Here is an 11,484-nt window from a genome sequence, read left to right on the forward strand (position 1 = left end):
GAAAAAAGAGCATCCCAGCTGCGATGCACCAGTCATCGCGCTGTAGCCTATCGGAAATAAATAAATCTTGCACATGTGCAAATTACGAATTACTAGATCTGCCCTGAACCTTTTTTTTTCACGTCAATACAAGGATAGGATATAAATTCTCTGTATAAAAGCCTAGTTAATGTTGCATTTTAACAATTTGCTTTAAGCTAATAATTGCTTTACTTTTGTGGAGCAATAGAGTACAGCAACATATTACACGATATTATTATCATAAAAAAATTATTTGAAAAATTATTAGAAAAAAATAATTTCTTTTGCACGATATATCTTTAAGAATTTTGTGATCACATACATCTTATTTTAAAATAAATAATAAAACTACGCGGATTTTTAATAATACAATAGAGTGTGAATTTTTCTAAGCTCTTGCGGTCCTACATTAACGGAAAAGGATTGTTCTGGTCCCTTATAAGGGATTTTAATTTCAGCAGCAAGTAATTTACGTTCCTGCATCGCTGCTGCCATTTCACGATTAGGATACACAGCGAAATTCGCTTCTGCTCTTCCGCCTGGTGTACGTTTAATAGCTTCACGACGTACCTGAGCCTAAGAAAAAAAATTATAGAACATATCTTACATATTTAATAATAAATACTATACTTACTACTAGTTCGTCAACTCGTTCTTTCAACTGTATGATATTTTTTTGCCGTTCCAGTAAATAATGATAAGATATTTCTGGGACTTTGTGTCTCAAATCGGGAACAGTTGGATATACCAAAGTCTTTTCGACATCCTAAAATACGAATATGAATATAAATATAAAATTCACATTTCGTGTAGAATATTTAAACGTAATAGTAATTCATTGATAACGAATATCAATTAATAATTAATTACCTTGACGAGATTCGTGGTCTTCTTTCGTAATTCTTGAATTTTTGTATCCGAAGACTTGAGATTTGTTAGTGATGGCAATGGCTCCAAACTATCCAACTTCTGGCGCAAAGCCGCACACATTATCTTTTTCTTTTGATAATGCTCATCATTCAAGGCTTGCTTGAGAGCGTTTATCTCTTGTGCGTAATATTTGTTGTCTAAATTACTCGTCATCAATGTACTTCCAGTCATGCTATCCGTGCCAGACACTGACGTTGATTTTTTGCCAGCTGATTTTAATTTTTCCTTTAATTGCCCTCTCTCTGTTTCTAAACTATCGATATCAGTTTGAAGATGGTCCATTGTTTCTTCGAATTCTTTTTCCTATTATCGAGAAAAATATCAAAAGATCGATAAATATATAAAAGTAAAGAGATAAATTAACGATACATAATAAAAAATATAAAATACCTTGCGTTTTAATTGATTTTGTGCTTCTTCTAATTTTCTCTTTAATTTCTCAACATTCATTTCATGTTCATGTTGCTGTGTCGCAAAACGTTTCTCAGCCAATTCTTTTCGTAGCGTCATCTCTGATAATTCTTCTTGTTTTTCCCGTAAAGCTAATCTCGCCTCGCGTATATCACTATCTCTTGCTTCGAGTTTTCTAACATAAAAATGTCAAAAAGATACGTCAAAAAAATCTTCTAATGGTTAATACATAATATAAATAACTGCCGGAAATGTACAAACCTGCTGAGTATTTTCGTTTCTTCCGACTCTTTCCTCACAGCATTTGCTCTAGTCGCAATTGGCGTTATTTGTTCAGTCTCCTTAGATTGTTTTTGACTTTGTGTCTGGCCGCTTATAGCTAATTCGTTTTCGCACTCGGCCATTTTCTGCGCCAGATTTGCCGCTAATTGTTGTATTACCGTTAAACTAGCTTTGATAGTAGCCACAGGGCCTAAATCTTCAGTATCATATACTCTCTCACTGGACGTCGCGGCCATTTCTTTCAACTTATCGGCCGCTAAGCCCGTATCTAAATCTGAAAAATTTATTTGTAAAAATATTTTATAATCCTTAATTTTTAATAATAATTTATCTGACACTTACCACCATTTTCAGTAATAGCCTGTAAAGCACTTTTCAATAGATATTGTAGAGTTTTAATAATTTTCACGCCATGCTGATAGCACATAGAAAATTGCTCATTGCAATTTTTATCTAATCCTAAATTAGCGCCTACGGAAAATGCTGGACCTGTGTGATCACGCGGCACTCGTCTTCTAGCCGATTTCAAATGTTGCTGAATTACTTCACATGTCGTTTCGACATGTTTGCAAAGCATACCTTTAACAAAAGTGCATTAATAACATCCGCGCAAATCAATTTAATTATTAATAATTATTTTATAATTGCTAGTTATTACAAACCTATATCGCCTCCTTCTCCTTGTATCAGTGCTTTGATTGCCGCGGCATCAGTAGCTATGGCATCACATGCATTACCCAAAGTTCTCGTGCCATTAACAATTAAACGCGCTTGATTGACAGCCGTACTTTCACCGAAAAGCACGAAAAACATCGTGGCAAAATATCCACAACACTTCTCAATCGCATCCATTGGCAAATTCTCGTCTAATTGATCTCTCTTAGCCAGCTCAATTAACGAATCTAAAGATTTCTCTTGCGCCGCCATTTCCGGATAAGCCGCTCCAGCTTTAAGTAACATCTCCGAAGTGCACGAGTTTAAAGCCGAGTCGAAGCAACTCAAAGTAGTTTGTAAAGCATACATGTGCGAGCACAGACGAGATCTAAATGAATACTGCGCTATCGAGTGACCTCTTACTACAGAGGTCCTGTAAAAAATTAAAATATATATATTGTCTGAAAAAATCTAATAAAGCTCGCGCGATAAAATAAAATTATCATTACCTGTCTATTTTTTCGATTGATCTATATTTTTCTCGAACTTGCGAAATTAATATCTCTGTTTTTTGTGTCATTCTTGGTATTAACAAGAGCGTCAATATCGCATCATGATCTCCACCGCGAATCAAAAATGCGGGAGGCATGAAAGACAGCAAGTAACATACGTGATTTCGTGCCTCCTCAGCGTCTAAACGACGCAATTCAAGATCAACTGCCTTGGTTTGCGCTCGAGTCTCAGCGAACGTTTTCTGGAAGTCTAGTATCTCGGCAAGCTGCTGATCTGCACCTAAATTATAAATAAAAAATTTAACAGCTCAGTTTTTTATACGTCATTATTATCTATCTTACCTCGAACATTAGTCTTGGTAGACTCTGTCGACTGAACTCGTTGCTGTAACTGCAAGCATTGTTCCTGCAACTGATGCGTGAGCTCGCGGAATTTTGTGATCGTTAATTCGCGATCTGCCAGTGTCTCCATTGCGGCGTCTCGGTGTCGTTGGGCATCGCGTGCTGCTCCGAGTGCGAGATCCAATTCCTCGCGTAGCTCTAATTCTAATTCTTTCGATGATTCAGCCAATTGATCTGACATATCCTAAACAGATTTATAATATTTACAATTATATATGTTATAAACTGTGTATTTTTTTGTAACACAAAAGTACGAGAATCACATACTTGTAAAGCCTCCAAATCCGCCACAGCCTCTTCCAGTTCAACCACTTTTTCTTCTAATGCCATTTTCTTTTCACCTAGCATTTCAACCATTTCTTCGGCTCCTAATGCTGCATCGACCTACAGAAAGAAATGTTACAATATACATGTAATTATGATTTTTGCAAATTGTATACGAGCAATATATACTTGTTCTTGTAAATCTGCTATTTGATGTTCCATTTCTTCAACTCGCGTCGATAACTTTTCTTTCGTACGACCCAGTTCCAAAATCTCAGATTTTTTCTGATCCATATCTTTTTGTAATTTTTGAAATTCGTGTTTTTCATGCGCGGATAAATCGCGCATTTTTACGAGTGTTTCACGCAACCTGTTATTTTGCTGTTCCAATTGCTTCACTTCATAACTCGAACTTCCCGTAGTCGGACCACCGGATGCCTTAATTGTGAAAATAGAAAATTTAATTCCAGTAAATCTATAAGAATGAAAAATGTTATAAAAATTAAAGAAAATGTTATACCCGTTCTGACATTTCTGTACGTAATATTTCTAGATCCAATGTTTGTTCTTCCAATTTTTCCTTAAGTTGTTCTAGCTCAATCTGAAGAGTTTCAGCTTTTTCTTCCGCCATTTCTTTATCTAATGTAGCCATTTCCACTGTCTCTGCAAGATCTGACATTTCTTCTTGATACTGCTCCCTCGCAGCATGAGCATCTCTTGCTTCTTGCCGAGCTCGTTGAAGATCCCTTTGAAGACTTGCCTTTAATAGAAAAAATATATATTAATTTCTTAAAAAATCAAGATTAAATATTTAATAATTTCAAAGATTTCGATAACTAATCGATATTTTAAAATCTACAATTATATATAATACTCACTTGACTTTCCATAACTTTGGCTTTAAATTCAAGAAGCTGTTCAATTTGCAGTTTTGTTTTCTCGTAGTCTTTCATCTTCTCTTTATCTTGCATTCGCTTTACACGCAGCGTTTCTACTTTTTCCGTAAGATCGCGTGTCTGAAATAATTAATTTATGCACATCATAATTCTATACATACACATATAACATAAAATATAATTTTGTAAAAAGACAGTGAATTGACGAAGTGAAAAGTCTGTAAGACAAGAGATTTGAGATTATATACCTGAGATTTCAAATTATCATTTTCTTGCACAAGCTGTAAGTGCGACAATTTTTCTTCCACCAAATTTGCGGCGGCTGCTGAACCCGCCATCACTTGACCGGGTACGAAATGCGGCTTCAACGTTTCTACAAAACCTGTCTAAATTACAGAAAAGAGCAAAGAATAAAATATATTTGCATTTTTTACCGTTGGGTGTTCTTTTTATTATCGCATGAAAGAATTATATATCGTCAAAGAGCTTCTTCAAAGTCCTCTGGACCTGTGCACCTGTGCTAGCTTGAAACGCATGTATATGCACTGTATAACGAAACGATATATGAATGGCGCAAACAAAGATAACATAATTATTCTTAAAATGCGGCAATGAAAAAAACACCCCACATTTCCTGTACATGAGAGATTCATATATGAGGTTACGACAATATCGCTACTTCTGTATTTACATTTGGATAACATTAGTTTATCTCATGATGATTAATGAGAGATTAGTTGCAATAGGAAAACACCAACAAGCTACACTGAATATTCTATTAGTACTATATATAAAGAGAAAAATCCAGTTGATGAATTGAATTGTGTTATGTGACATTTGTACAAGATGTGACTAAAGTCAGAATATCGAGACTGTTTCACGTAATAATTCACACATATTTATTTGCATTTCGGTCTACGAACGCTTGAAAGATATAACTTTGATAGATTTATTAATCAGGCAAAGCTACACTTCGAACATATAAAATTCCCCGTGCTGAATATTAATATTATTTAGTTTGAAACGCAAGAAGAATTCAATTCGTAACTGTAGAAAATAAAACGAGATGATATCCTTTCCCACTGTATGTATTGTAAAATGTCGAAGCCACTATAAAACTCAGTTAATGAAGCTGATGTTAAACACAATCAAGATATGAAGAGTAAAACAAACTTAAATTGATAATTCTCTAAGGACGTATTCGTTAAAGGTGCATGAACGCTGTTTTGTTATGAAAATTGTGTGTTACGATGCTTTATGATCAGTAAACAGCTAATATGAGAAAGAACAAGGTATTAAAGAGGTGATGTATTAAAAAAATTGAAATATTACAATTAATGAGAATTAATTACATTATTCTGATCATCTTGGGCCTTTGGCTTTTTGCCGGGAGGCGAGCTCGTGCTAGGGGACTTCTGAAACACGTACGTGCATTCCCATATGAATCATTCTACGCCGACGGAGTTTTCCGACTTGCTTTTACAAAAAATTTTATAATCCGTTCTGTTTCCATTTAATATTCACCGTTAATTCTACCTCACTTTGTTCAAGCACACTTTCTAATAAAACGCATACGTGCACAATTGCATTTCATTGATCAGGTCACGAAATAGGATCTTCCGTTTATGAATATAAGAAACATATAGATAATTGGAAAATCTACAGATTTTTAAATATCAAATCACCTCTTTGTTAGTTAAAAATGATGGAAATATGTCGTAAGAATAAATAGATAATTTATTCACATAGGAATTGTACTATTAATTATGTTATGTATGTCGTCCCTTAAATATTGTATAATATTCCGTACTTTTTCCATAACTTTTTACGTTTGCTCGTATTCTTTGCGACAAATATTATGTAAAATACATTAAAAAAAAATAAAATAATTTATATTATAAACAATTTAATATTTTTTATAACATTTTATCACTATATGTCTTACCTCAATAAATGAAGCACGCTTTGAACTTGATGTTGGTGCAGGAATTAATGACTCGCCGCCGTCTCTACGTTCGTGCAGTGATCCAGTTAGACTTTCTGTACTTGGGGCACTTAATAATGTTCTACTGCCAGATAAAGATAATCGAGAACTGTAAAAAAGTGACACAAAACCCTTAAAAATATTTAATAATTTATATTTTTTTATATACATTTGCATGATGAAAACTTAAATGTATATTCACGAAAAAAAAAAGGAACTAAAATTATGCGCATAAAATAATAGAAAATCGTAGAATATTGCAATAATATTCGCATAATTATAAGTATATAAAAAAGTAAACGAATTTTAATATCCTAAAAAAATCTAATCTAACTAAAATGTGATTTTTAATTAAACTAATAACAAAAATGAATAGCTCGTGTAACAGAAATAATCGCCAATTATTTATTAACTAAAAATCGATAAGCATATAAAGCTTCATAACGACACATTGACAATTTGTGCTTTAAAAGCTGTAAAAATGTGCTTAAATATTTTTGATGTCCAATGACGAAAGAATGCAGTCGACATCTAAATAGAATTTTTTTTTTTTAATGTTTATATAAGCAGTAGCGATAGAAAAATACATTGCCGGCATATTAATTCGCGAAAATTTAGCTTGCATTAATCTTACCCAGAAAATTTGTCAGATTGCTGGCGAGTAACATTCGCAGGAGATGTTTTTCTCCGTACACTTTTATGAGCAGCATATACATTTTAAGAATTTATTAATTACATACCCGCCTATTCGTACGTTTATACAAGAAGCGTTAGATTTATATTTTAGAAAAGAACATAATTACAATTGTCATTAATTTTTCCTTGATGTTATTGCAAGATAAAAGAACTTACGCTGTAGGCTCGTTCCTCCGACGCATACTAATGCTAGCATGAAAGTTGTGGAAATAAATAATTCCAAATTTTTTTTCTTTCGAGTCTATGAATTACATATGGTTTATAGTTCAGCATTAAGTAGATTTTTTACACAGATAAATTATATTCGGTTTAATTATCATTTAATTCTTTTTTTTTTAATTATTTTTTTATGTTAATTAACATTACATTATTCTAACAATGCCAATATTTTATCTATAACATGAATATTTAATTGTAAGACTAGCATATACAATCTACTGTTCATAATTCACTGATGTATACTGTTTAATACATCTGTTTCAGAAAAAATTATGTATATTTTCCAGAAAACAATCTCAAATCTAGCTAAAAATTTTTTAGCGCTACTTATTTAATTAATTAATTTATTTAAAAACTTACCTATTCAATCGACTCCTGGCTCTAGCGGCGCCGTCGTCGGGTGTTGTAGCATTGCTCCCAGCAGATGATGGGCTAACAGGCTCAGTTCTGTTACCAGCAACGTCCAGCAAAATAAGTTGTCCCTGGCGTGCAAACATGCCGTAATTCTCTGCACACTGTGACAATACAAACAACATGGAATACATCGCGTTAAACCAAAATTAAATCCCGATGAGATAATATTAAATATAAAAATCAACGAATAGTCTACATTAGTAAAAGTAATACTGTTTCTACTTTGGTTTACCTTGAAGTAACACTGCCCATTGATGGTGCCATTGTTTTTCCCCTTCGGTTCGTCGAGTATCACGCCGATCCACTTGCCCGACGAGAACTGCGGAAAGCCGACCCAGGCGATCACGCCTTGGCACTCCTTTGAGGGAATCTCGACGCGCTGCCCGACTTTGTAAGACATCTCGGTAACGCTCAACCGTGACTCGCCCCGAACGTCCCAAGCGAACGCATCAGCTGTGCGTTAATCTGCGTGCGTGGACTTCTCTTTGTACGACTCGCTGCGAGCCTCCACTTCTTTAGTTATCAGAATCCCTTCGGCGGAACGTGTTGCTCGTGTCTCAGCAACGGTCATCAATACTCGGATCCGACACTGACCCAGACAGATCCAGAGAAGACTGACCGGACAGCTCTGTTGCACTTCTGCGCGACACAGCGAGTTTGTTCCTTTTAACTAACCTGACCAAATCTGACTGTACTAATACAGAATTTAGTATATCTTTTTCTTTATACACGTAAAAAAAAATATATTCTAACCTGATGTAGCGTTTATCGTTCAAAAATAAAAGCAAATCTTCTCAGTAAAAAATTGCGTCTATCTTTCTTCTGCTTTCCAACGTTTATTTGCGTGTCTTTCAAGCTGAAGTGCAGAAAGTACGAACGTGGTGTAACTGAATGAACTTACTTCAGAATAAACTTTTTTTCCCTTGTAGAAAATAATAGAAGAAAGGGAGAAATGAAATAAGAATATCTTTGTACGTACGTTACTCTTTGATTTTTCCAATACGTTATGTTCACGAGCTTTTTCGATTCCTCCGAGCTTGCCTCGCGGGTTAGGGAATTTTTTCTCACCTTTCAGAACGGCTTGATAATGTCGCGGAACTTTATCTTATTTAACTAAGGAAAACAGCTGTCGACCGATTTCTCGTTACGCGATAATTTGATAATTATTACAGCAGCTCGAACATGAAGCGTGCGCTCGCTGCGCTTGCTGCTCGGTGCAGGCTCCTCGGTGATCGACATTAGCGGTCATAACCGTCATAGGGAATAAGCCGGACGCGGCTACTCGCGAGATTATTTTGGTGGTATCCCGCTGACACGGGATTTGTTTTCGTCCCGTACTCTCGGAAGCTGACCGTTTATTACTTGCGCGTTCGCTCGCGCTCGGATAGCGAAGCGTAGTGAATTGTGCAGGTGTATTGTAGGCGACAATGGCTAACCATTACGAGGTCCCGAACTGGTACGTTTTCGTGTAGTTACCGACTCGCCTCGCGACGCGACCTGGTCGCGGGTACGTCTATTATTTACGCAATCGCACGTCCCCGAGTAACTCGCCGCGAGCGACGTTACTTTCCGCGATTAATGATCCATCCTCTTTTAGGGCCGGCAAGCCACCGGTAGGCCTGCATCTGGACGTTTTGAAGAACGACAAATTGATACAGGTAGAGGCAATGCGTTATCTTTGACTTGGTAACACGTCGCGCCCGTGAAACTCCGTTGTCACTTGTGCAAGCTGCACGAACGTATACGATATCGTACATTTAATTTACAGAAACTCATGGTGGATGAAAAAAAATGTTACCTGTTTGGCCGCAATCAACAGCTGAACGATTTCTGCATTGATCACGCGTCTTGCTCTCGTGTTCATGCCGCTCTCGTTTATCACAAGCATCTGAATAGGGCATTTTTAGTTGATTTAGGAAGCAGTAAGTACACAGAATTTATATAAGTGCAATTTTTTGAATTTAAATAATTTCAATGAAAGCTCAATGTATATATAATGAGTCTTTCTAAATAGATTTTAATAAATAATAAAGCAAATACTAATAAAAAAAAAATAATTATATTAATAGTATTATTCATATAAATAATATATTTTTTTAATAAAATATCATATATTTTATGTACAATAAAAAGTCTATTAATATTTTAGCACATGGAACTTTCATTGGAAATTTGCGTTTGGAAGGTCACAAACCAACTCAATTACCAATAGACAGTACATTTCACTTTGGAGCATCTACTCGATATTATATAATAAGAGAAAGACCTCAGACTGGCACTAGACCTATTATTGAAGAATTGGAAAAATTATCTGAGGATATGGATGCTGGTGGTTTACTAGGATTGCCTGAAACAGAAACAGAATTAGATGTATACCTTAAATGTCTGATAATATAGCTTGAAGCATTTAAATTTAATATTATTAAAATAATTATAATTTTCAGAACTTAACTGAGTTTAATACAGCTCATAATCGACGAATTTCTATGCTTGGTATAACGGATGATGAAATGCATAAACCAACGCGTAAACGAAAAAAAAAGGGAATCACGTTCAATGATGACGAAGAAGTAATCAATCCTGAAGACGTCGATCCATCGGTTGGAAGATTTCGTAACCTTGTACAAACTACAGTTGTTCCTAGTAAAGTAAGCATATATTAATGTAATTCAAAGCATTGGAAAAACGTGATTGCGTGACATAAAACTGTTTAGATTTAAATTAAAAACTATAATTACAATATTTAATATTAAAAAAAAAATTTACGTCTTTATTTTAGAGAATGCGAATGGAAGGTGGTCTTATATCATTATCGGAAGATCACAATCTTTTAAAGCATATGCAACCAACATCTACCACCCCACAGCTCTATCACGATTTGCCTCCCGAACAATTTACGCAGTCTTCGATGTCGTCGATCAATCCATTTTCAACGGCTCTTACGTCGCTAACATCGCGACTTGGTATCGCGTTACCTAATCCGGCACCTGAAGTGGAGATGACACCGAATCAGATACAAGTGGAAGTAGCACAGGTACAAGAACATATACCAGGTACGACAGAATCACGAGGAATGGAACCGAAGAAAAAGAAATACGCCAAAGAGGCATGGCCCGGAAAAAAACCAATACCAACACTTCTTGTATAATAGAAAAAATTGCCATTCATATTCTTATAATATAATCGTATATTATTTTCCGATAAAGCTATACCTTCAACCAAGAATTGTTCATACATTGAAAATTTACTTACATTATTTACAACATCGGCTCTATTGGATGTTATTATATCAGTAATAATTGTGAGAGCAATCTTAATCATGTTGAATCATATAGAATTGATAAAAAAACCACTAAATCGAATTACTATACTATTTAAGTAATAATAAATCTGATATACCTTGGTTAAATCATTATTGCTATAATTTAAAATAATAACGTTTAAAAAGGCGTATAATTCTCTTGAAAAATGCAAATGAATTAATCTATTCATTCAATGGCTAAAACTATGATATTAAATTAATTCTAAAGTGTCTAATTTTAATCCTCTGTGTGAAATCGATATAGTTCTAGCCATAATAGCATTTACTTTATTTGCAACTTTATATTCAAAATTCATTAAAAATACGTGGTTTAATAAACCATTTTTTTCAATAATTATGACGTTATTAATTACAGTGTTAATACTTCATAAATTTTATTTAATTTTTTAAAAAGCTTTATTTGAAGAAGTTAAACGTAAAAAAAACCAATTGTATATGTTCATAAAAAAAATACCGAAAAAAGCGTGGAGAATTAAG

The 11,484-nt window shown here is 34.5% G+C and overlaps 2 protein-coding genes across 7 annotated transcripts; one reads left to right on the forward strand and one right to left on the reverse strand.

The window, feature by feature from the left end:
- Positions 1–299: 299 nt before the first annotated feature.
- On the reverse strand, positions 300–8,779 carry Dctn1-p150 (dynactin subunit 1). Of its 6 annotated transcripts, none has more exons than XM_070674448.1 (22): positions 8,665–8,779; positions 8,439–8,541; positions 7,918–8,324; positions 7,632–7,786; positions 7,209–7,241; positions 6,991–7,050; positions 6,318–6,465; positions 5,725–5,787; positions 4,621–4,758; positions 4,355–4,492; positions 3,997–4,236; positions 3,666–3,914; positions 3,480–3,596; positions 3,153–3,396; positions 2,808–3,090; positions 2,307–2,731; positions 1,987–2,223; positions 1,624–1,918; positions 1,342–1,537; positions 892–1,254; positions 656–787; positions 300–597 (listed from the first exon to the last, which is right to left on the reverse strand). In XM_070674448.1, the coding sequence occupies exons 3-22, from the start codon at positions 8,083–8,085 to the stop codon at positions 382–384; spliced, it is 3,900 nt and encodes a 1,299-aa protein (XP_070530549.1). In that variant the 5' UTR covers positions 8,086–8,324; positions 8,439–8,541; positions 8,665–8,779; the 3' UTR covers positions 300–381. The 6 variants fall into 6 exon arrangements, with proteins under 6 accessions (XP_070530549.1, XP_070530548.1, XP_070530547.1 ...); XM_070674447.1 differs by having other exon boundaries at positions 7,918–8,360; XM_070674446.1 differs by lacking the exons at positions 8,439–8,541; positions 8,665–8,779 and having other exon boundaries at positions 7,918–8,386.
- Positions 8,780–8,957: 178 nt separating this feature from the next.
- Nipp1 (nuclear inhibitor of protein phosphatase 1) lies at positions 8,958–11,341 on the forward strand. Its single transcript, XM_070674503.1, has 6 exons — positions 8,958–9,141; positions 9,283–9,343; positions 9,454–9,607; positions 9,835–10,055; positions 10,130–10,333; positions 10,465–11,341. The coding sequence occupies exons 1-6, from the start codon at positions 9,113–9,115 to the stop codon at positions 10,831–10,833; spliced, it is 1,038 nt and encodes a 345-aa protein (XP_070530604.1). The 5' UTR covers positions 8,958–9,112; the 3' UTR covers positions 10,834–11,341.
- The last annotated feature ends 143 nt before the right edge of the window (positions 11,342–11,484 follow it).

Source organism: Cardiocondyla obscurior, linkage group LG02 (assembly GCF_019399895.1).
Source record: "Cardiocondyla obscurior isolate alpha-2009 linkage group LG02, Cobs3.1, whole genome shotgun sequence".
Lineage (NCBI taxonomy): Eukaryota > Metazoa > Arthropoda > Insecta > Hymenoptera > Formicidae > Cardiocondyla > Cardiocondyla obscurior.